This window comes from Perissodus microlepis, chromosome 16 (genome assembly GCF_051167445.1).
Source record: "Perissodus microlepis isolate ML-2025 ecotype Zambia chromosome 16, ASM5116744v1, whole genome shotgun sequence".
Classification (NCBI taxonomy): domain Eukaryota; kingdom Metazoa; phylum Chordata; class Actinopteri; order Cichliformes; family Cichlidae; genus Perissodus; species Perissodus microlepis.
In genome coordinates this window covers 691,872-716,754 of record NC_140476.1, presented here as the reverse complement: position 1 = coordinate 716,754, position 24,883 = coordinate 691,872, and the positions used below count along the sequence as shown (strand labels likewise).

Below are 24,883 nucleotides of genomic sequence, written 5' to 3'. Positions count from 1 at the left end.
TAAGTCAACATTGGACAAACTTACACAATGGATTGCTCTGGGCTGTAGACCACTATCAGTGGGAGACGATAGGGGGTTAGAACATGTGCTACAGTTAGCGTCAGGTGGTCCAACTTTCCAACTGCCTGAAAGACTATTTCAAGTAAAAGTCAACAGCTTTATGACACTGAAAAGCAAGATTACAGACAGCACCTGCTAATATGGAGGAACTACACCAGGAGCAAACAAGACTGGGGCAACAGAAAGAGCCACTCACAGAGGATGTTTCCACACGGTGGAGTTCAACGCTGGATATGGTTTCTCTCTACTAAAGAATCAAGAGGCTGTTTTTGCTGCTGTAGACAAACAAAAGCACGAGCTGGTCATTTTAACTCCATCAGAGCTGGTAAACCTCCAAAAGCTGGCCACTGTACTTGAGCCATGCAGGTAAATAAAACTATTGAACTTATTGTTACTGTTTCTTCAAAAAGCTCTATAGTTGACAGTTACCATGGAGATGAATAATGCCCGCTGCAGTGCTGGTCCAGTCGAGCAGGGACCCACCCACAGCTGTCTGTTCAAAGCGTTTGTTGTCATGTGTGCAAAGAAAAGCATTTTCTTTCTCTGCTGTCCACACACAGATGCTGGTTAATGTGTACAAATAGATAAAATACAAATAGCATGAATAAATGAATGGAGACAAAACAATTGAAGTATTAAAAGAGCTATGAGCTTAATATGCTGGTTGATATGTGAGATGACCTGATGTGCAAAAATTATTATTACTGTTAAAATAGGTCAGCTGTTCAGGAGTCTGATAGCAGTGGGGAGAAGGAGTTGTTGAGTCGAGATGTTCTGGATTTCACACTTGTGAACTTTCGTCTCGAGGGCAGAAGAGTGAACAGTCTGGGGGTGTGTGGGGTCTTTGAGGATGGAGGCAGCTCTGGACTCTGCGATGGTAGATGCTTATGGTAAATAACACACCACTGGCAAGAAACAGTGAAAGGATCCCAGACGACAAGTTTTTAGTTCAACATACAAGTGACGACCTTTGACCTTCATCGGGTTTTATTTAATTGTGTCAGAGAAAACATCACGTGCTCTTCATGCAGCTGAGTACAGTCAGAGTTTAACTTTATCAATAAACAGCTGCAGCTTTCACTGACAGCACATGTGGTGCTTTAACCTTGTTGTCATTAGTTTTGCAGTTAACATGTGAACATGATGGATGATCTGTCTGCTGTCACTGGGTGGTGCTGAGGTCTGAATCTGAGGACGGCTCCTGTAATCACAAAGAGAACAGAACCGTCACAAACTGAAATATAAGGTTTATCCCTCAGATCTGAAATACAGCTGATCCTCTCTGTCCTCACACACTCAGGATCTGAAGCTCTTCTCTTACATTTATTCAGTTCTACAGTTCTGCTGACAGAGAGCTGTTTATTAAAATAAGCCTTATATACTAACAGATTTTCCAATATAATGTTTACGTTTGAGTTGTCGGTGCTGTATAAATGGAGATCTGCAAAGATGAGATGATGGAGCAGGTTTGAGTCCTGGTTCAGTCTGCTGCTGCATCCTGGTCACAACACACGGAGGTGTTATCAGCAGTGTGTGACCTGCTGCCTGAGAACTGAGAAACAAACATTAATGTTTTAAATTATTTCTCCTCAAGGATGTAAAGCTGCACAGAATACTGCACGTGTGACTGTGAACATACCTCACTAACAATAATTCAGACTGTTTTTTTTAACCTGAATATTTTAAACAAACTTAGCTTAAAAAAAAGTCATAAGTGGAAAAATTAAACACACATTTTAACTTAAGCTGTCAAGTGGCCGTAGTTGGTATCAGCACATAAATATTGGGCTTTGGTACAGTTATATGCTTAATTAATAATTAATGGGGGTTACTGAAGTGCAAGCTTTTTTTTATAAGTTGGTCTTTCTGTCCTTACAGATGTGACAGGACACAGAAAACATGCTGCTGTTTGCACATATTTAATAATCAGCTCTGCACACGAGCTGAAGCAGAGTCCCGTTGCTCTTACAGTCTAAAAGTACAGTAACGGTAGTTAGTTAGTAACTGAGCGGCCCGGGGCGTTTCTCTTCATTTCCTTAGTCAGGGTAAATTCATTCACCTGCTCGGATTAGCTAAACGAACTTTACAAAACGAGTTTCCGCTAGCTAGCTAGCTAAGGACGTTAGTTACGGATTAGCTTACAAACACATTTAACTTACCTCTGCTCTGTCGGGTAGTCCAGTTTACTGAAGAACACCTCAGGCTGTCTGTTTGATACAGTCGGGACGCTGGAGCTCCTCTCGGCATCCACGCTCTATCTGCTACTCCCAAACAGACACGCAAGTTTATCCGTGACTGCAGCTGCGAGTCAGAAGTGTTGTGATGATTTTTAACAGCATTATAAGTTTAATTAGAATCAAACTTAATAGAAAGGAGACCAACTGAACACAAATCAGTGCGATGAGAACTACTGATAATGTAAGAAAGAATTTTTGGAAAAAATTATCTGAGGAGAATTGTTTTATATCAGCCTGACCCCAGTCCCATCCGCTAACATGGAGGAGGCGGGGTTTAGGACCTATACTGCAGCCAGACACCAGGGGGCGATAGAGACGTCACTTCCAGTGAAGCCGATCAAAGTTCACCCAGGCCCGAGTCCATGAAAGCGAGCCCGATACCAGGAGTCACCATGGCAACGCCGGGATAAGGAGCAGAGCCTCCATTTGGAGGAAGGCTAAGTTTAATGTTAAGAGCGGCAGAGGAGCCATCACTCACACAGCTCGGTTTTATTTACAGAAACAGGAGGAAAAGAAGCTGAACTTCAGACTCCGCTGCAGGTTTGAAATGTTCCTCGCATCGTTCACGGCGTTGTCGTAACGACAGAAGTTATGAAAGGCGACTCCATCAGCTGTTAGCGGGGTTACCACAGCGGCCCGTCGCCATGGTGAATCCTGGTGCCACAGCTCCATTGATGATGTCTTTCTTTACTCAGGGCTGGTTTCCCTCTCAGCAGCGCTCTGTGTTACCATGGTAACTGACTTTAAAGCTGGCTCACAGTTAGTTTCTCTCAGCTCAAACCTGAATCAAGAAAACGTGTTTCAGGTGGACCACGCCCCCTGTGTCCACCGTCTGACAGGTAAATAAGCCCCGCCCTCGTGATTCTCAGACTTACGGCACATATTGCGTGGTGAAGGTGACGGCGTGGGTCCCTGCAGCGCCCGGCGGCCAGTCCCAGCTCAGCGTGTAGTTGGTGTTCAAGGTCTTCGTGATGACGTTCTGAGGAGGCGGCACCTCGGATCCATCGGCTCCACCTGCAGGGCAGAAACAGAGTGACACACATTCATCTTCTGTTTGTATTATAAGAGCCATCCAACCCCAGCTGTTAGAGGGCGGGGTCCAAATAAAAAGAGATATCAGACAGGACCGATCGATGAGGATTCCTCAGGCCTGATGCTGATTATTGGTAATCAATCAATCAGTAATCAAATCAGGCTGATGTTTCAGGACTGATTCCTGTGAGGCCGCGCTGACGACACACTGAGCTGAAAAGATTTCTGTTTCTGTCTTTGAGAAAGTAAACGTGTGTGTGCAAGGCTCTAGACATGTGACCTACTTCCTCAAAGGTGCGACTGAAAAAAAAAATCGTAGGTCACAAGACCGCGACCAGCTGAAAGAAAAGAAAGTCTCTGCGTGGTCAACAACAGACACACGTTGTGCTCATATCGTGGTCTAAACCAATCAGAGATATTCACTCTGTTTGCCAGGTGTGCCTGCTGCTTGTTGCACAGGGAGGAGAGGGCGGGGCAGGGAGGAGAGGGCGGGGCAGCGGGGGATTGGCTGGAGTGGGGTTAACAGTTCGCATACTATGCATTCTATATCGCTATCTCTCACTATCTCTCGCACTCTGAGAAAGTCAACATGTGTGTGCGAAGAGAAAAACAGAAATCTTTCCCGCTCAGTGTGTCGTCAGCGCGACCTCACAGGAAGTAGTCCCGAGACATCGGCCTTTCAGGCAGCAGCAAACAGGTCGTCAGAGGACGCCGACATGAGGTTTAACGTTGCCTACGATATTCCCAAAGAAGATGTTCCGTTCAAAGTTCAAATGGCTTGAAAATAAACCCCACCTCCAGTAATGATGTCACGTGCACCGAGGTTACAGGTGTCATCGCAGACACATGGGGAAAAGGACAAGTTACAGAAGTAAACGTTAGTCTATAGCCCTGCTGTGTGTGTGTGTGTGTGTCTGAGGGTTTGTAACACACGCACGCGCACACGCAGCAGATCAGCTGCCGCCATCTTGCCTCTAGTCTCGGTCTTCAGGTGTCCACAGGTGGTCATTGTGACCTCAGCCTGGGACATGAACCCCGTGTTTGATTCCCTCCCCAATTATCCATCCCTAGGTCCTATAACTAAGTGAGGCTTTTATTTTGAAAAATAGCCATCAACTTGTCACATGACCCATATGTTGTTCCTTCGTCCTTAGCTGCTGGCCCCGCAGCTGTAAATCAGGTCCACGTGGCTGTGATCAGAACAGGGCTGTGCGATATGACCAAAACCTCATATCCCGATATCAGAATTCTATCGTCCGATAACGACATAAATCACAAAAATGTAACATTTTCTGTAAATTCTGTGAATCTCGGGCAGCTCGACCTGCGTGAAGTGTTTCCAGCTCGGCGTCCTTTACCCGGAGTCCAGTGTTTTAACCGATGCATGAAACGATACATTTTTAGACATAAGTTGTAACGGCCGCCGTTTTCTTTGTGAGTGTTTATTCCACGGCGTGCTGCGGGGAAAAGCCTGTTCTAACGTTTGAGTCTAAGGTTTATTTTTTAGCACCTGGCGGCTCCTTTTTACTTCTCATCCATAAATAATCTGCATCTTTCACGTGATTCAGTTTATTTTGAAAAGTCTCAACAGGATCTTGAGCTTTATTCTGAAAGGTTTATGTGGAACATAAACAAGCGGACACGCGATGCTGTTACCATCGTTGTTGCTAACGACAACGCATAAAAACAGGCGCTTGTCCGTCCGTGGTGTGGTTATATTAAATATAAGAGAAAGAGAACTTTAATAAAGTAATATAGCCACTACAGTGACATCAGAACCATGAACAAATAGCCGTAAACAGTTTATTTTGCGACACCACGAAACAAACGACAGCGTAAAATGAAACGATCGACGTTTTTATATCGTCATCCGATATATATGGTTATATCGAACAGCCCTAGATCAGAATAACAATAATCGTATCAGCCACGAAAACAAGCGTCTGCACATCGAGTAAAAACACAAGCACAGCGTCTGCCGAGGAACAGGAAGTGCTGCGACTAACCTGACCACACTGGGAGTGAGAGTGATTATTTACCCAGCAGCCCCAGGGACAAAAATAAAGCACAGGTGTTTCCGAGCAGAATAAAAATATGAGCGAGAAAGCATTTGTGAGAGTGAAGGAGGAACTGTGGCTAAAGACCGAGCTTCCCCCACACCTGGATCCAGATGTGCTGGCCACAGCAACAAAACAATAATCCCCCAGAATCACAGCCACTCTGAGATTATTCAGCGGTGAGGATTATCTGCCTGACGACGCTCCGAGCAGACAAAGAGCCTCAAAGTTTACCCACAATGCACTTTGAGAAGCTACCAGCGCTGGGTTGTGCACCTCTCTGAACACAGCGGCCCAGCCTGAGCGCTCCTGGGAAGTCACCAACATTCAGGAACGGCATTTATTTCATGTTTCAACGCGCTGCCGCTTTGAAATCACTGACTGTGAGGGACAGAACTGACTGACTTGATTTTCTCACCACTTTTACTCTTTTATACACACAGCAGAGCTATTTGTACGCAGCAGAAGAAATCTAAAGGATATAAAGGAAGCATCACACAGCTGCTCACAGCTGCTTTAACAAACACAGGCCGAGTCTTCAGACCGGGACTCCTGCAGTGGCTTTAAAGCTGACTCGATGGTTTCCTCAGAGCTGACGTTTTTCAGCCCTGCAGGTGGAGATCTGCTGAACTTTTGAAGGACCAGAAACACGGGAAAATTCATTGCAAGCATCAAACGTACTGGAAGCGAGTGTAGCGTGGACATGTTGATGGTGTATACAGGGAGTGCAGAATTATTAGGCAAGTTGTATTTTTGAGGAATAATTTTATTCTTGAACAACAACCATGTTCTCAATGAACCCAAAAAACTCATTAATATCAAAGCTGAATGTTTTTGGAAGTAGTTTTTAGTTTGTTTTTAGTTTGAGCTATTTTAGGGGGATATCTGTGTGTGCAGGTGACTATTACTGTGCATAATTATTAGGCAACTTAACAAAAAACAAATATATACCCATTTCAATTATTTATTTTTACCAGTGAAACCAATATAACATCTCCACATTCACAAATATACATTTCTGACATTCAAAAACAAAACAAAAACAAATCAGCGACCAATATAGCCACCTTTCTTTGCAAGGACACTCAAAAGCCTGCCATCCATGGATTCTGTCAGTGTTTTGATCTGTTCACCATCAACATTGCGTGCAGCAGCAACCACAGCCTCCCAGACACTGTTCAGAGAGGTGTACTGTTTTCCCTCCTTGTAAATCTCACATTTGATGATGGACCACAGGTTCTCAATGGGGTTCAGATCAGGTGAACAAGGAGGCCATGTCATTAGTTTTTCTTCTTTTATACCCTTTCTTGCCAGCCACGCTGTGGAGTACTTGGACGCGTGTGATGGAGCATTGTCCTGCATGAAAATCATGTTTTTCTTGAAGGATGCAGACTTCTTCCTGTACCACTGCTTGAAGAAGGTGTCTTCCAGAAACTGGCAGTAGGACTGGGAGTTGAGCTTGACTCCATCCTCAACCCCAAAAGGCCCCACAAGCTCATCTTTGATGATACCAGCCCAAACCAGTACTCCACCTCCACCTTGCTGGCGTCTGAGTCGGACTGGAGCTCTCTGCCCTTTACCAATCCAGCCACGGGCCCATCCATCTGGCCCATCAAGACTCACTCTCATTTCATCAGTCCATAAAACCTTAGAAAAACCAGTCTTGAGATATTTCTTGGCCCAGTCTTGACGTTTCAGCTTGTGTGTCTTGTTCAGTGGTGGTCGTCTTTCAGCCTTTCTTACCTTGGCCATGTCTCTGAGTATTGCACACCTTGTGCTTTTGGGCACTCCAGTGATGATGCAGCTCTGAAATATGGCCAAACTGGTGGCAAGTGGCATCTTGGCAGCTGCACGCTTGACTTTTCTCAGTTCATGGGCAGTTATTTTGCGCCTTGGTTTTTCCACACGCTTCTTGCGACCCTGTTGACTATTTTGAATGAAACGCTTGATTGTTCGATGATCACGCTTCAGAAGCTTTGCAATTTTGAGACTGCTGCATCCCTCTGCAAGATATCTCACTATTTTTGACTTTTCTGAGCCTGTCAAGTCCTTCTTTTGACCCATTTTGCCAAAGGAAAGGACGTTGCCTAATAATTATGCACACCTGATATAGGGTGTTGATGTCATTAGACCACACCCCTTCTCATTACAGAGATGCACATCACCTAATATGCTTAATTGGTAGTAGGGTTTCGAGCCTATACAGCTTGGAGTAAGACAACATGCATGAAGAGGATGATGTGGACAAAATACTCATTTGCCTAATAATTCTGCACTCCCTGTATGAGTTAAATGCAGTGCAGTGACAGGGAGCTGAGTGTGGGGGGTCTGTGCGCTAAACGTGTTACTGATGCGAATCCAAAGCACAACAACTTCAAGGTGGAACTGTCGGCTCAACAAAGGGTGTCGGCTCCCCGCCCTGAGTAACGACGTGCCAGCCTTCACCACCGCAAGCACACAACTACAGGAAACTGTGTCTGTGCGATCTGTGCCTGAGGTGAGGAGGGGAAGTGTCCTTCAGCCTGCAGAGACACGCCACTGACACAGGCGTGGCCTCAGACTCACAGTGAAACTCAAGTCACGAATCAGAGAGAAACACACCGAGGCAAAGTGAAATGAAAGTGAATCCACACAACAATCAGCAGCTCACACAGCACCAGAGTCTGCACACAAATACTAGAGACATACTGACGGGGAGAGCTGTGCGTTACAGCAGCAGCCACCTGAAACAGATCAGTACTAAACCCATGTGACCACTGGGAACCTGTCATGACAGCACCGCTTACCTTCGTCCTGCAGGTTCATCCAGGCTGACCGACTCTAAATGACTCCCTGTAAAACTATTATGGCCACCGTTTAACCATAAAGCACCACCAAGCCTCACACTGGCCGACTGTTAACCAGTTATTGACCAGTTATTGACCAGTCACCCTACACTGCATGAGCCGACCCTCACACACCAGTAGAAGCTGATCACTAAAGGGAAACACACCAAATGAAGACTTTGCTGTTGGAATGATGTACTCACACGTGTACGCGCGCGCAGCACGGACCGAGGCTAGGATGCTATGCAAACGCAACCAGATGTGGGACTTACCGCAGAAGAAGAAGAGGAGGAGGAGGAGGAGGAGGAAGAAGCCGTGAAGGAGAGCCACTCTGTGGCGGGGGGCGGCGGACATCGCGCTGTTGAGAGGACCCACGGACCGAGAAACTTCCACACCGGCAGACACGGGACGTCTGTAATTCGTGGAGTTCTGTTCCTGTGTGGTTTTCAAAATAAAAGCACGGGCGGGGCCTCCACCACTCGTCGTTATCGTTCCCCTCGCACGGTTTATTTCTCCGGTTTCAGCGTTTTTGCTTCACAACTAAAGCGAGCAGTTTACTTTGTGCACTAACGTGGACTCGAGTCAACCAGCGCCACCTCTGGCCACGTGCCGCAGCCTGCAGCCAGATCAACCTGTGACACACATCTGCAGCACGTTTGAATTCGTTTCATGCACAACACATTTGTACCTTTCAATTGTGTCTGTTTGTGCGTCATGCAAATAAACCTTTGAAATGAATGAAATGATATCATGTATTTATTATCAGCCCACATTTGTACAAAATGCCAAATTATATACACAAAGTCATAAGAATCACCACCCTTCTTCATCATGATATCAATACTTTTGCCCATAAGAAAAAAGTTGTGAACAAATATATGACACACTAATATTTCACCAGTGTTGTAACATCTTTTAAAGAAAAGCTGTGAGGCAACAGTGCTAACCACCGTGCCGCCCCACTCTTAAATCCTACTGCTTATTCCTGCGTCTTTTGGGATCTTACAAAGCTTCAAACGACGCGTCGACTATTAAATCAGTCGTCGACGATTTTGATTGCCGACGTAATCGTGACTAGTCGAGGCAGCCCTAGTATGCACGCTGTCCTCAACACCCATACTGAAACTGTCACAGTTCCAACGTCAGTAGGAAACACAGCCAGATAAACTTTTCAGGACAAACGAGACACAAAAGGAATTTTACTGGAAAGCAAAGATTGTTTCAGGATCTACAAGTTTAAAAGATTAAACCAGCAGCTTCAGGGAAGGTGACACAGATGCCTGTGAGAAGAACACCACTAAACCACTTCATACTGGGAGCTGAGGGATCAGGAGCACGGCTCATACCCAGGAAAATATGATTTTAACCCCATCCTGCAACAACACAAGTAACAGTGAAGAAAAGAAAACTTGTGCATTTTCATCTCATGTCCCAATTACAATTTAGATGTGACAAAATAGGTTTTAAGATCAGGTGTAGAGGTCAGTTTGTTTTATAAATGATTTAGATCATTTCATTACAGATCATGAAACTAAAATAGACTTTGTTTAAGAGAGTGAAGAAGAAACACCCAGTGCATCATGGGAATCCCCCGGCAGCCTACGTCTATTGCAGCATAACTAAGGGAGGATTCAGGGTCACCTGGTCCAGCCCTAACTATATGCTTTAGCAAAAAGGAAAGTTTGAAGCCTAATCTTAAAAGTAGAGATAGTGTCTGTCTCCTGGATCCAAACTGGTTCCACAGAAGAGGGGCCTGAAAACTGAAGGCTCTGCCTCACGTCTCAAAATAAAGTTTTTCTGGTTCTGAGTAAAACCCTGAAACTTCCTGTTTTGCTGAAGTTCTGCATTTCTGTGTTTTCAACGAGGATGTGGTTAAAAGTGTTTGTTTTTTTGTCAGTAGCCTGTAAAAAAACATGTATGTGATGTGACAGCTGACCTTTAGTCTGAGAGCCGGACCAAAAGAACAGCCCGGCAGAATAAAACATCATCGAGATGCACAAAATAAATAAAGGAGGGTTCAAATGATTCATAAATGCAGCTGAAGTGTGCGAGCACGACACAAACATGTGTTTGCGTCCACACAGTGACTGATGGGAAAACAAGTTCAACTGGAGCGCCTCCTGCTGGCCTCAACAGCCCCTGCCTGTGTACAGGTAGCACTGGGGCCTCAGGGTGGCGCTACAGGGCTTTGAAATGAGGCCTGGCTGAGGAGTCGTCTTTGTCAGAGGCAAAATCAACTTGGTTGGCAACAGTTGCTCGAACAGATGTGTGGCAGACTTGCTTTTCAGGAGCTGCTACCGGCAAACCAGCAAACAAACATCAAATATTTCCTCCCTGACATTTGTGAGGTTCCCTCAAACACACTCCGTCAGTCTTGTTGTTGTTGAACAATAAAATATTTAAAAAGTTTACCTGGTGACGTTCTCTCGCACGATCGCAGAAACACCAAACAATTAACACCACGCCGATGCTGTTCTCAGGACAGACAGAGTAAACGATCTGGAGAATCTTGTCTTTGTTATCGTTCCCCTCGCACGTGTTATTACTGCGATTTCAGCGTTTTCGCTTCACAACTAAAGCGTGCAGTTTACTTTGTGTGCACTCAAATGGAGTCCTGAAAAGCAAGTCTACCACACATCTGTTTGACCAACGCCACTTGATCTGGAACACCAGCAGCCAAGTTTGAGTCTGATTTAAAACGATGTTTCACGTGTTTCTGTAGCGAAGAACAATCAGAAGCATTTCATCCGTCACAAAGACTTTTATTGGAAATAAATCAGAGTGTTTACAGTGTTCACACTTCTTCATCATAAGTTCTGCTGGACGGCCCGAATCCTGCCTGATGGAGATCCAAGGTGAACCCGCTGGAAACAGCAGAGGACGGCGAGGTCTCACGGCAGCTGGTGGCAAACCCAAGCCAACCTCATCCCCACGTCAGTTATTACTACACCCAAACACACAGCCTGCAGGGCTACACCTTCACATGTAGTTATGTTGTAATCCAGTTACTGAACACGTAATTAAACTGGGCTACGAAGACTGAGAGCAGTAAAAGAGCCAGACTGTCTCAGTACAGCCCAGCATCGGGTCACCTGGTTCCTACGAGCAGGAACAGCAGAGGCTTCGGTTAACCTCCGACCATTAAAACCATTAAAAAAACCAGTAGAAAGCAAAACATTTACATTGACATGAATAAACTATTAAAGTATAAACAGCAGCCTGTGACCGTGGGAACAGCTTCAGGGTCCACGCTCTCACTTCATTTTGAGCAGCGTGACACCTGGGCCAGCTTCACCTGGGCCAGCTTCACCTGGGTCTGCTTCACCTGTTCTTGCTCGTCTTCATCACTTCACCGCTGCAGAGTTCACAGCTCTAAAACCTCACAGTCAGAGGCCGATTCTCAGAGTCTTTAAAGTGCATCCCACCTCCTCCTGCTCCTCCTAGCCCCCATCCTGTGAGGTATCAGGCTGAGTGCTGCACCCTCCTTCCTCCTCCTCCTCAGTCCTGTGGTCTGCTATGATGCTGACGTGGTCGCACCGCTCAGAGGGCAGCGAGACTGGGTAGATGGAGTTGGGATCATTCAGCAGCAGAGACTGAGGGGGCGGGGCAGAAAGGTCAGTGTTAGATTAAAGAACACACACACACACACTCACACACACACACACACACACACACACACACACACACACACCTCTTTAAAGTGTGGCGGCAGCACGACTTCTGGGCACAGGAACTTGGAGATTTGTTTCCAGTAGACCACCAGAGTCACCACCAGAGCCACCACCACAGCCATGACCACAAACGCCACCACGGCCGCCACCCACGGAGCTGCATCCACTGTAAGAAAACCACGCAGTAGCAGGTGAGCCCATCAGCGACACCTTCAGCGATTGTGACGGCCGTCTGACGGCGGTGCCTACCGTCACCGGTGCGCTCACAGACGACGTCGCTGTACTCGCCCGGTCTGGGGTTCATGTTGGTGATGATTTGGACCTGGACGCAGTATTCGCTCAGCGGGTCCAGGTCACTAAGAACCACTCGGTCCTGCATCATGTCACTCATTGTTTCTACCTGTAGGAGGCAGCAGAGGAGCTCAGCTGATTTCACTGTTTTCACTCTTTGAATTTTTAAAAGTTACAGTGTGTAAAATATCATCACTAGTTGTCAGCAGATTGCAGTCAGCCCAGTTTCTTACCCCTCACACCTTAAGTGCATAGCTCTAACTACGGTGGCTGCTGTAGGACAAACATGCTTCTATGAGAGATCAAACACATGAAATTTGGACTGTACATCATAACGGTTGTGGCCGTATTCCTGCTACTGTTTGGACCGCGTCCACCTCCAAGCCTGTGGAAGGCTGTCAGTGCGCCGTTTACCTCAGCTGTCTGTGGCCGGTCTCTGGCCACGTATGTAAAACATGATGTCTTTCCCAGCCATTGTATTCAAATATGGTGGGTAAACAGCTTCTACAAACCACAAAGCCGCTCCTGCCTATTTTTAACAGATTAATGATAAGTTTAAGAAAATTGTTCAAAGATGTAATTACACATATAGTTATTACTGAGAATATCTTCAGTGTTTAGTTTTTTTGCTTTTTTTTTTGTTATCTTTGATTTGTTTTAATGTTGAGTTTTCATTTCACTGCTAACGTGGTTGAAATCATGAGTGAACTACAGCTGCCTGGCTCTCCAGTCCCTCAGACGGTCACTTTAGTTTGAGCAGCAGTCCCGGCCCATCACATCAGCTGTGTGGGAAACATCACTAACTTCCTGTGTTTGACTGTTTCTACACGCTCAAGGTCCAAACTGCAAACCGGCGTTCCCACCTCTTCCTTCGAGCTGCTCTTCCAGTAGGTGATGTTATAGGTGGCCGAGGTGTACGTCTCCCTCAGTTCTGAATGCTTGAACACTGGGTCTTTAATGCTGACTTCCAAAGATGTCCCAGTGACATGAAGAGTCACATCAGGTGGACCGATGAAGGCTGAGGGGGACAGATGTGGAGAGACGTTTTTATTGGACAAAATCAACCACAATAAAAAGCTGCAGCTTCTCTAACAGTCCACTCCATCTGCTACAGCTCTGTCACGCCGGTGTGGTTGGAGCTGGGGAGGTTCCCACCATGACGGCAGACAGTTTCACTGAGGACACAGACAGAAACACAGAAACCAGGATTTCACTCTGACTGGACTGAAGTCAGCGACGGTGAGAGCTCTGACGAGCGAGATGCTGAAAAGCTCGCTCACGGTTTCATTTCTGATCGTCTTCAGCTCAGCGAGGCTCTTCAGACGTCCCCTGCTGAAGCAGTCATTGCATAACTGCAGACTCCCCACACAGCTGCTGCCACAGTCTGAACAGGAGCTGAAGGGGACCACCCTGATCTCAGGAAGCTTCTCTGAGAGCCACCAAATGGTCTCGTTCACCAATCTTTAATTTTACCTCCCAAAACTTGTTCTGTTAGATCAATGATGACATTACACGAGGGAAAATAACCTTTATCATCTACAAGTCAGCTGTGAGCTGTGTGGGTTATTATCTGCTGCTTATAATTGTCAGCTGGCTTTTTAGCTTTTATTAGCCTTTCTCCTCTTCCTTTGTAAATACCAGACGACGGAGGTGAAGGTCTTGGCCTGGAAATCCACTAACATGGAAGCTTGGAACAAAACTGAGCAGCCAATTTCCCACTGTGGAGCACATGTGGCACAACTGGAAAAGCTTCAGCTCTGTGCAGTAGAAGTGGCCAACGAGAGGATACCAAAAGCTCCCAGAACCAAAAGTCTTGCTTTGTGCCTGCAGATTTCATAGTTTCAAATGCAGATAACTGCAGGGGTTAGATCCCCTCTCCAATCACTATGGGCTGGTTTTTTAGCACATAGAGCTAAAATTTCCACCCGAGTGCCAAACAGGCAAAAGTTTCAGTGGGATAAACGACGCCCATCGGCTCGTCATCGGCTAATAGTCGGTTTTCCTCTCTGTGTCACGCTACTGGATCAGAGACAAACGAGCTCAGCACATATGACGAGATTCACTTACTGTGTCTGTCCATCTCAATGACGTTACTCTCCACCCAACTGGAGCTCTCGGCCCCCCGATGCGCCCGCACTCTGCCCGTGTAACTCCCGTGCACGGTGATGGAGGAGGAGGTGAACTCGCATTTGAGGGCTGATGTGTTTGTGCAGCCATTGTTGTATCCAGTTGCTGAGCTTCTGTAACAGAGAAACACAGCGATGGCGTCACAGGTGTGATTTCAGACAGATGTTCTCCTCTCGGGAACACGACCGCTGTTCAAGAAGATCTCACGACTTTATCCTGCAGGACGTGTGACGGCGCGAAGCAAAGAAACTAACGCTCACACGAGCTGGCGGTGCTGGTTACATCAAAGCTGGAACGCCACGTTCACCGTTTGTGCATCGGGACAGAAAAGCGTGCGTCTGCTTTCTAACGAGTCAGTCGAGTCGAGGCGTTTCCCAGAACAGAGACGCTGCAGATAAGAGGACGTTTCTGTTGTGTGAACACCTGGACCGCAACAATAACAGCTTCGATTTCACCACGGTCCTCACAAACCACACCAGCACTTTTCCCACATATTAAAATGCCTTCAATGGGCCGGAGAGCATGAGAAAGGCAGGTGCTGTTCTTCCTGTAAGTGATCTGATTGCAGCTTTTCAGAAATGTGGAACAGCAGGACTGATGGTGCAGATATCACAGATTCATATGCAAAGCAGGACTAAACCGGTCTGCAGTCACTGCGGCGTCCTCACAGTTTCAGAGCATGTGCATACTGTTTTTAAATAATCATTAAGGATCATCTGAAAACGCACAAAGGGAGCACATCGAGTGCTGACACTGACACCGCTTTGAATCTTTTTTCAGAAAAGTTGGACGAGCTGCAACAAAAGGCTGGAGAAGAGTGTAAACCTCAACGTCTGCCAACTAAAGAGGGAGGCCGGGTGTTTCCAGAGCGCACACAGCTGGATGGACACATCTGCATGGGCTCAGGATCATCACCGCGTCCACGCAAAGAAGACCCGGGAACGCCACCGGCTTCCCTGAGCCGGGCACAGATGGAAGGCTGTGCCCTGACCAATCAGATGCTGAGATTATGTTTGGACATGACGGCGGTTGTGTCGGTTCCACAAACGCACCACAGTTTAATCTGTTCATCTGAACATGACTCCGCCTCCTGACTTCTGCCTGAACGCAAGTCTTCATCAGATCGACCTCATAAAGCCGAGATCTGACAGCGAAGGGAGGAGGGGCTGAGGTCAGAGGTCAACACCCACAAAGAAGCGAAGATGTTCCTGTGACGGTTTTACTCGACATCTCAACAGGAGAGAAAAAACATGACTAATCCACGAGTCTGCAAGAAACACACTGTTCATCAGCGCACGGCGTTCTACAGAATAACCGCCGCACCTCTGCATCCAGGTAAATCCAGGTGTGATGGAAGGTTTAGCCAGGTTTACTCAGCGGTGAGTTTTAAATGTTTGTTCCTACAGAAAGACATCAGGTTCAAATTTATACTGCCTGCAGGAAAAACTCCTGATCCTGGACACGAGGGCACATTTATACAGACTCATGAAATCCGTTCTTCTTAGAATGATCTCTCCTATAATAACAGCTGGAACTAATCGTTCCCCCGCTCTTGGATGAGTAACTTTTGTGACGTTGTGATTCCATAACTGCGTTTGTACTTCTTCTTTGGACACGGCCGTTTCAGTCTCCTCATCGCGAGGCACCATCAGCGCTTCACCTGGAGGTACAGCTGTTTCCTCATACAGGGATGGCGGCGTGTCAGTTTGCAGATAATGAGCTTTTTGCAGGAGCCCATCGGACACAGACATGGTGGGAAGAACAGAACAGGGTGGCGTTTCATAATCTGACGGTCATGGGCTTGTCGTGGGGGGTCAGGTTTGCTCGCACGCGTGAGTACATCAAGGTAGGCGGGTCTTCTCAGGGGCGGTCTGTGGATCTGCCACATCGGATTTCATTAGTTCACATTCTGCATGGATTATCTTACTGACAGTTTATGTAACTTCCTCTATGTCGCCTGAACAGAGTATGTACATCCTCCGCTCACAGGCTTTATTGCAGTCACTGTTCCTTCAGTCCATGCAGACCCTGGGAAAAGGCTTGCTCCTTACTTGGGACAAATCACAGCAGGACCTGAAGCTCTGCAGCATCGTGGACCGAAGGGTTTCATAGGAGAAAGCATCACCGGATGTTTTATTGCTGCAGTCTTTGATTTGATGTTTTATTTTTGGCAGGAGTGAGCAAACGTGCACTCATTCTGTATGATGTCAGTAGTTTATAAAGATCTAGGAATATTTTAACTTTCCACGTATTTCCAAGCCAGTGTCCTGCAGTTAAAACTTCTTCATAATACTTTATGAACTGTCCAGAATGGAGCCTCTGGTGGGCCGGTGCTGGTCCCCAGGCCTCATGTTTGGCATCCCTGATTCAGAGAGCAACTAAAAATATGACAAAGCGAAGTGTGACCTGCTCCCAAACACTCGGAGGTGATCGGACTCTTCGGAGGAAGAATAACGTCCATTTCTGAGCCCAGCTGCTCTGGAATCTTTGATTTTCCACCGACTCAGCGACGAGTAAGACCCAAAGATTAAGTTTCGTTTCATAGCTTACAGTGTGATGATCACACTCGCCCTCCTGAAGGTAAACATTCAAACTGAAAGTGACTCAGTTCTCTGACACTGAACTGTGATCACCTGAAGCTGTCACACCCGCCGGTGACTCACCTGTACTCGGCCGTGTAGGTCAGAACATCGGTCCCTTCAGGTGGATCCCACCTGAGCACCAGGTCCATGTTGTAGGACGTCAGTCGGACGTGGGTGGGTGCGCTGAGCCCTCCTGACCCGGCTGAGCACAGACACAAACACAAAGACATGAGCGCTGTTCGCTGACACTAAAACACACTGCTGTCTCTTATGCTGGGGTCAAAGTTCACCTGTCTGACTGAGTAAACAGAGCAGACTGTGCTCTGGGTTTCAGCTCACAGCTTTAGTTTAAACACTCGTCACTAGCTGAGCTTTCTTATTTGAGCTCCAGACGCTCTGCGCTGCCTTTCCCTCCGCGTCAGACCGCCTCCTCCTCCTCACCTGCCCTCTAAAGTAAAGGTGTGCTTACCTGCGGAGCCGCACAGTGCGTAAAGCGCCAGGATGAAGGCGCACACAGAGGCTGCCATGTCCCCGGCAGGCTCCCCGCTGTCAGAGTGCTGTGATCCGGCTCCGAGTGTGTGTGAGTGAACGACGCAGTGTGTTTCCTGGTAGCTTTCACGGCAACAAGAGGCGGGGAAGTACGCGGAAGCGAAACTGGCGTGTGCGCAGAAACGAGTCAGGCTTCAAGGAATCAGAGCGCGCTGGAAAAAGTGTGGGTTCACCCAGAGCACGCGGACACGGGGTGTCACGTGCCTTTATTTATACATCGGTTTATTTATGTGACAGCGCGCATGTCTGCTGCTTAGTCACAGGCAGACGAACCAACAGGCACCGAGTTATTCCGAAACGGAACCGTAACACTTCTCAACGTTTTCACCGACACTTACTTTTTACAGTGTGCAGTCACGTGGGCAGGTGGCAGCTTTAGGGGGCGGTGGGGGTTCGGACTCGCGGTGTGTTCAAGCTGAGGCTCGGGTCAGTCTGTGGTTGAAGTCATTATGACAGTGGGCCTCATAAGGAAGGAAGGCAGGAGTGTGTGTGTGTGTGTCATGCTGTGAGGACCTGTTCACACACTCGTGGTGACGGAAACGCACTGAAGCACAAAACATGCAGTTCCTCTGACGTCCAGTAGGGGAAGCAGCGAGCCCGTCCCCGCAGACTCCCATGTTAAAGCTTCCCAGCAGATAAGCATGTTTGCAGCCTGAAACACACACTGTTTGGTCCCTGTATTTAACTGATAACACAGTGAGCGAGCGATGACGAGTGATGGCTAAGGCCTGCTTAGAGACTTAGAAGGTACGCGGGTGGATGAGGCTCACCCACAGTGCTTTACAGCTCTGGCTGCATGTCTCTACAACGCTGCATGAGCGGGATGGTGTTTGACTCTTCAAGAAACAAGGCCTCCAATTCAGGAGGAACAAAGCAGTCTCCACTCGACACTGGACTCCATGACTCGTGTGTGTTCCTGTGTGCTTTCACTGCTCTTTGAGTGTGTTTGGGATCATCGGCGTGCTGAAAAATGAAGCTGCTGCCAGTCAGATGTTTCCAGATGTTCCTGCGTGGTGGATCAGACTCTGTAATTCATCAGTTTAAGATCTCCAACAGCACTGACTGACCTGAAACCATGACAGAGCCTCCACCGTGCTTCACAGATGGCTGCAGACTCTCACTGCTGGACCTCCTCCTGACCTCCTCGTACACACTGACCATGATGTGGATCCATCTCTCCATCACACCTGTTCCTCTGTCCTTCAGTCCAGTTCTGGTGTCATTTTCAGCCTCAGCCTTTCCTCCTGTTTCCCTTCATTAAGAATGTCTTCATGACAGCATTTCTGAGGAGGTTTCAGTGAACTGTGGACCGTCGCTCAGGTGCTGTGTTACTGGTTACTGGTTTTAGAGCATGTGCAGCGCCATCTTGTGCCAGTGCATTGTGTGACGTCACCCTCTGCCTTGTTTGGATGTTGAACTGGACAGAGAGTCAGAGAGAGGCGGCCTCATGGAGGAAGCTCATGTTGAGCCTGACGAAGAGTTTTGGGAGAGTGGCGCTGAGAGTGATGATGCAGATGTAGAAGTAACTGTCTCTCAGGATCAAAACAGCATCGCGTCCGTTCATGAGCTGGGGAAGCTGTTTCATGAGCGCTGCGAGGAAGGTTGTGGCAAATGTGTAGTCCAGCCATCGACCACTGAGACAGCTGAAGAAGGACTTGGCCGGGTCCAAATACATCGATGGCCATGACCTCACCTGGAACCCTCTGGTTCGGTCGCCATGGAGTGCAACACCTCCATCCACGCACGTCTCACCACTGCTACGAGTGCACTCCATTTTTGCATTTTTGGTACACCGCTGGTCTGGAACATCTGTTTACAAGAGTGGGGGAGTATTCAGAGAGCATATTCCATCCCTGATACACTCAGTCTCTCACACACACACAGCATGAGCTGTAAGATAGGAGCCACGCTCAAGACCTGAATGAGGTCCTGCAGAGGAAGCACCACCAGGCTGAAGGAGACCGCCATCCTTCACCACATCACCACTCTGCACCTGTGGTGACCTGATGATGAGGTGTGAGCATCCTCCCCTGTAGAAGACAGCAGTCAGCCCCTGCTTCATTCAAACTCTGCTGTGTTTGAGCTCCTGTGAAATTCGACCTTGACAAAGTGCTCCTACAAAAGTGTGAAACCTCAAAAGTTAAACATACAGGACGACCAAGAGGGAAAAGTCCCTGTAGGTGAGCTTCATCAATTTATCGCAGCACCAGAAGCAGAGAGGAAACCAGAGGATGGTGAAAGTGGCACAAACAGCTGTGCTGGAAAGGAGGTCAGCAGTCTGTCATCACACCATGATGTCAGACGAGGCCTCCGAGCTTTGGAGAGGACGTGTCTGCCACGCTCAAACACCGGCTCAGCATAAAGGTGAAACCTGACAGAGCTCTCTGCGACGGGACGGCCGTGCAGATGTTCAAATTCAGAAAACCCCAGAGGACAAACGAACAGAGCACAGCAGGCCTAACAGTGTTTGTACTGTTCATACTGCAGCACAACGGTACTGAAGAGCTGCACTCTAAATGATTCCTACATTTGTATGGACGTGTGCATGTACATGTCTATACTGTTAGATAGCTATTACTTGCATATTTCCACAGCCCTTTATCCATAACACATACTGTGCATGCGTGTACATAGAACCTCAGCTACTGCTGTACAGAGCAGGGCTCTAGAGTGCAACCAGTTTGGTTGCAAATGCGACCTAATTCCTCAATAATGCCACTAAAAAAAATCCAGCAGCTGTTCGAGTAAAAAAAAAGTCCAAGACCTGGATGACTGAGAACCTTCACAGACTCTTTGTGTTCTTCTGCTATCTGTACCTGAGCTGTGGCAATGCACAAACTTCTCCTCCATGGGATCAATAAAGTCGTATCGTATTTCCTTTAAAATGCAAACATACATAAATACAAAAATACAAATACAACAATAAATACAAACAACATACACCTTAGAGATAGGGTGAGAAGTTCGGCCATCCGGGAGGGGCTCAGAGTAGAGCCGCTGCTCCTCCACATCGAAAGGAGTCAGCTGAGGTGGTTCGGGCATCTGACCAGGATGCCTCCTGGGCGCCTCCTGGGTGAGGTGTTCTGGGCATGTCCCACCGGGCGGAGGTCCCGGGGCAGACCCAGGACACGCTGGAGAGATTATATCTCTCGGCTGGCCTGGGAACGCCTTGGTGTTCCCCCGGATAAGCTGGAGGAGGTGGCTGGGGAGAGGGAGGTCTGGGCTTCTCTGCTTGGGCTGCTGCCTCCGCGACCCGGCCTCGGATAAAGCGGAAGAAGATGGATGATGGATGGATGGCAAACATACATTCAGGAAATATCAGTTCCTTTGTCTAGTCTTTTTTCAGACTGTGCAAATGTCCAAAGAGGAGCTCCAGAAAGCTGAAGAACTGTTGCTCAAGAGCACTTTAAAGATACAGGCAGCCTCCCATTAGATGCACCTGAGCTATAAATGTGATGATTCTAGGTTATGTTCACAAAGGTTGACCTGTGACCTCGAGGGATTTGATCTCAGTTTGTGGAAGCTCGTCCTCACCTGCTTTAAACAGGTGAGTCCAAAGTGTGATTAATACAGCATCATCCACAAACCTTCACATCAGACTCTCAGAGTTCAGTTTCCTTTATTTAAAAATGAAAGAAAGACAAATCAAGAAAACAATCAAAGAAAAGTCATCACATTCAAAGTTCACTCCAAATATGGGTGGAGAAGGCTGCACAGGCATCCACCCTTCACTCCCCTGAAAACCAGATAAACTTGACTTTAAATGAAAAAAGCGTGGGTCTGCTTATTTAGCACAGAAAACAGGAAATACAGGAACACTTCACAGTAACGCTTCACATATAAACTCACAGTAACGACCAGAGATGGGCAGTAACGCGTTACTTGTAACAATACATTATGTTACAGGTTTTAATATTAATTAGTCAGTGTCAGTTGTTGATTTGTCCTGTTCTCATTGTATGACGAACTATGATGGCTGTTTGGTAGCCGTTTGCATACTATGCATACTCTCTCTCTCTCTTCATGTGTGTGTGTGTGTGTGTGTACAACAGTTTTATGTTAATGTACAATCCTTAATATGTTTTGTCTGTGTGTGTGTGTGTGGGGGGGGGGGGGGGGGGGGAGAGGGAGTGTTCGCCCAGGGCGCCAAACAGGCTAGGACCGCCACTGCACAGAAATACTGGAGTACATTAAAGCTGCACTTCAGTAAGTATTTGAGTACATGTACTCAGTTACAATCTGTCTGCGCCCTCTGAACACGATCGTTGACCTGACAGCATCGTGGGTTACAGCCAGATTCAGTGTTGGACGATCCAGGAGCACGGATCACTCAGAAGGATCCGCTCTGATCTCACCTGAGGACTGACGTCACAGACTTTGGTCCTGTGCTTACGTCATAATGAAGTCATTCAGCCTGAGGAGAAACAGATTTAGATGTAAATGGACACACTGTGGAAGTTTCTCTGCTGCTCTGAGCTTGTTGCAGCGACAGTGAAGGCTCCTCCCCCTCCTCAGAGGGAGGGGCTATCAGAGGAGACTTGTTATTGAGGAAGAGCTCAGATATCAGCTGAGCGTTAACACACACACACGGACACACACGGACCAGAACAGCAGCTCCTGACACCGGCATCTGAAGGATGGTGTGACTGATCATCAGCGGTGAGTCCGACAGCCTCTGGCTCAGGTCTGAACCAGGCTTCTCACTTCCGGGTTACCTGCGGCTCTGTCAGGGTCACTCCAGGGATTAGATCGAGCCCACAGCTGAGGGCCTGGCTCTGGCTAAACTCTGGATTAACCCCGAGAGCCAAACCTGCGGCTGAGAGACAGCCCAGATTAACTCCCACCTTTAAAGATAATCTCGGTCTAATCTGAGTGCAGATGGTAAACGGCGCTGATTTGGTCTCACCTGGATTTACGTGCCAGACTTTAAGCTGGTATAAAGGAGCTTCCGGAGCGCCTGAACACAGCGACAGTCTTTCTTCAGCGATCAGTGAAAATTAAAAAAAGAGAAATAATTAATGAAAAGATGACTTAAAACCAAACCTGTCAGCATGAACCGTGTAACGTGTCGTTTCTTTAGTTCCGTGTGTGTGGAGACATTTTTCACTGTGTCGGTTTCTCGTGTGTGACCGCTGCGGCTCTTTGGCTCTTTACATTATGAACGATGGTCTCTGTTTGCTTCAGCATGTTCATTGATGCTGACCGGAAGCTAAACAGGATTTCATAATAATAATAATAATAGAAGCTGGGATTATTTTAGCTGTCAGATTAAAGAGCAGTGGCTGGGGCCCACATTCATTCTCTGGATTCCTCTGAAGCCAAACCGGCCGAGCGAGACGGTCACGAGCCTGCAGGACGATCCGGTTTCAGACTCTGACACCATCATCGCGGGGTTCCCACAGCCGGAGCTCCAGATGCAAACGAGCCCGTTAAGCCTGAACCATCAGATAATTACCACAAGTGTTTGTTAAGATAAGATAAGGACTCTTTACTGTCATTGCACAGTCATGCATAGTACAGTAGTACAATGGAAAAACTTCCCCGTCAGCACTACATACAACACGACACAGTAACTTAACTTAGTAATAAAATGTAGAATAAGTGTATGTGTATTACACTGTTATTACTGCACTTTGTTATAAATATGAATTTGTTATTGTTGTTACCCCCCAAAAAGTGCCAATCAGGTCAGCTTCTGACTGTTAATTTGCATTTATGAGATGTAATCAGCATTTCCTGCACCGGCAGGATAATTCAGGGTTAGGGGTCAAACTCGGGGACGGTGTGGCGGTGTCAGAGCCTCCTGGCTCAGATATGATTTCAGTTAAGTCTGATCCAGAGTCCCGATGTTCTCGGGGAATGGGACTCACGGTGGGTCCGGTAACTCACTCGTGTTCATGTCGTTCTGTTTGCAGCCTGTCGGTACGTGGCGAGGAAGATCCGGGCTGCGGCGCGAGGAGAGGAGCAGCCGGAGAAGCCGAGCACCGCGGGATGCAAGCAGGCTAAATGTGAGTGTGGTCAGTGTCCTCCGCACGCAGTGATGTATCGGTGTCAGTCGACCTCCGAGGACAAAGAGGTGACGCTCAGGTTCGGTCAGAGATCATCTGCAGACTCACCTCAGACTCTGTTTACTGTGAGAAAGCGGCGCTCAGAGCTGCGGCTGCGGTGAGAAGGATGTGGTGAAGCTCTCGCAGCTGTTTTAGACTGTCCGCATTTCTCCACGCCACCGTGGCCAACGAGGCGCCTCTGCAGCACTGACAGAGGAAATCAAGACAGCCTGGTGAGAGCGTTCGCACAGAAACTTCACCACAGAAACAGAAACACTCTGAGCAGCTCGCCTGAACAGAAGCTGTACTTAAACCCTGCGGTGCGCCTCACTGCAGAGGAAACCCCGTCTGCGCTCGCAGACGCTCTTTGGTGCGTCATGTGGCCGTTTGAGGTTTGGCCCAGCAGCTCCAGTCCTGCAGTCCTCGCCGCTCCGTGTCTACGTGACACGACTCCCAGAGGGGCAACCTGTGTGGAGCTTCGACTCCACTTCAGCAGAACCGTGACCTTTGACCTGCAGACACAAAGAAACGCCTGTTTCTGTGCTGTGGAGCTGCAGAGCGTCCTCCAGCTCAGAGCTGCAGTTTCCTCTGCAGAGCCGACACTCGGCGCTTTCGTGAGTCTGATGGCGACTGAGCAGCAGAATCACCTGGACCCAGAGACAAACGGTCCAGCACAGGAGCAGAGCTGGACTCAGCTGAGCACACCTGTGTGAGGAGAACAGAGACATCAGAGCTACGACTGCGTGATGCTGGAGGAGCTTCAGGCTGCGGCGTCTTTGTGTTGCTGTGACTCTGACGTTTTTAACAGTGTCAGACAGGAAGTTCTTCCATTTTAAATAAACTCTTTCCTGTTCTCCATCTCTCTCTGTCTCCGCAGCTCGCAAGGGCGACAGGATGAGCGACGAACCCGCCCTGATGACCCCGCCCACAGAGCAGGACGTCGACGTGCTGCCGAAGGAGAACTGCGGGTCCTGAAAGTAAGCCGAGAGCTGGAGGGCAGGGAGGTCCAAAAAGCATCCCAATCAGACGCCGTGCCAAACCGCCTGATCAGACGCTGGCTCTGACCTCGACCTCTTCCTGCTTCCGGCTCTCGGCGCTCTTTCGGCTCCTCCTTCCTCACGTCTCGGAGCGTCAGCAGAGAGGATGAAAGGCTGCTCACCAATTCCCCGCTCGAGGACCTGAGCAGCCCTGATGACCGTGGCGGTCGCTGCTGACGGCGCTCTCACGCCAACCGCGCTTCTTTCTGTTGTTGCTTTAATAAAAACCGTTTTAAACCTGAGCCGAGTCTTTGTGTCCCAGTGAGACGCCGCACAAACAAACAGCAGCTGGTACAGCGAACCTTCACGATGCAGCTAATCTAGCTTCATAAGCTTTACAGCAACGGTGGCAAACATACGGTCCGTGG

The 24,883-nt window shown here is 48.0% G+C and overlaps 1 protein-coding gene and 2 long non-coding RNA genes across 3 annotated transcripts; 1 reads left to right on the top strand and 2 right to left on the bottom strand.

Moving 5' to 3' along the window:
- Positions 1-1,029: 1,029 nt before the first annotated feature.
- On the bottom strand, positions 1,030-3,165 carry LOC146370136 (uncharacterized). Its single transcript, XR_014802920.1, has 2 exons — positions 1,470-3,165; positions 1,030-1,261 (listed from the first exon to the last, which is right to left on the bottom strand). It is a non-coding gene; the product is annotated as an uncharacterized LOC146370136 (long non-coding RNA).
- Positions 3,166-10,952: 7,787 nt separating this feature from the next.
- On the bottom strand, positions 10,953-17,908 carry LOC146370135 (interleukin-10 receptor subunit beta-like). The gene is made up of 7 exons (XM_084955008.1): positions 17,352-17,908; positions 16,964-17,084; positions 14,241-14,413; positions 13,037-13,191; positions 12,132-12,282; positions 11,903-12,048; positions 10,953-11,804 (listed from the first exon to the last, which is right to left on the bottom strand). The coding sequence occupies exons 1-7, from the start codon at positions 17,407-17,409 to the stop codon at positions 11,652-11,654; spliced, it is 957 nt and encodes a 318-aa protein (XP_084811134.1). The 5' UTR covers positions 17,410-17,908; the 3' UTR covers positions 10,953-11,651.
- A 3,797-nt stretch (positions 17,909-21,705) lies between these two features.
- On the top strand, positions 21,706-24,757 carry LOC146370134 (uncharacterized). The gene is made up of 3 exons (XR_014797132.1): positions 21,706-22,090; positions 23,347-23,439; positions 24,356-24,757. It is a non-coding gene; the product is annotated as an uncharacterized LOC146370134 (long non-coding RNA).
- The last annotated feature ends 126 nt before the right edge of the window (positions 24,758-24,883 follow it).

Bases quoted from the DNA above. Each gene is read 5' to 3' on its own strand.
- LOC146370135 (XM_084955008.1), bottom strand. From the start codon at position 17,409: ATGGCAGCCTCTGTGTGCGCCTTCATCCTGGCGCTTTACGCACTGTGC. The intron at 14,414-16,963 runs GTGAGTCACCGG...TCTCTGTTACAG, and splicing joins ACCTACACGGCCGAGTACAG to AAGCTCAGCAACTGGATACA. The intron at 13,192-14,240 runs GTAAGTGAATCT...TGTCCCCCTCAG, and splicing joins CATTGAGATGGACAGACACA to CCTTCATCGGTCCACCTGAT.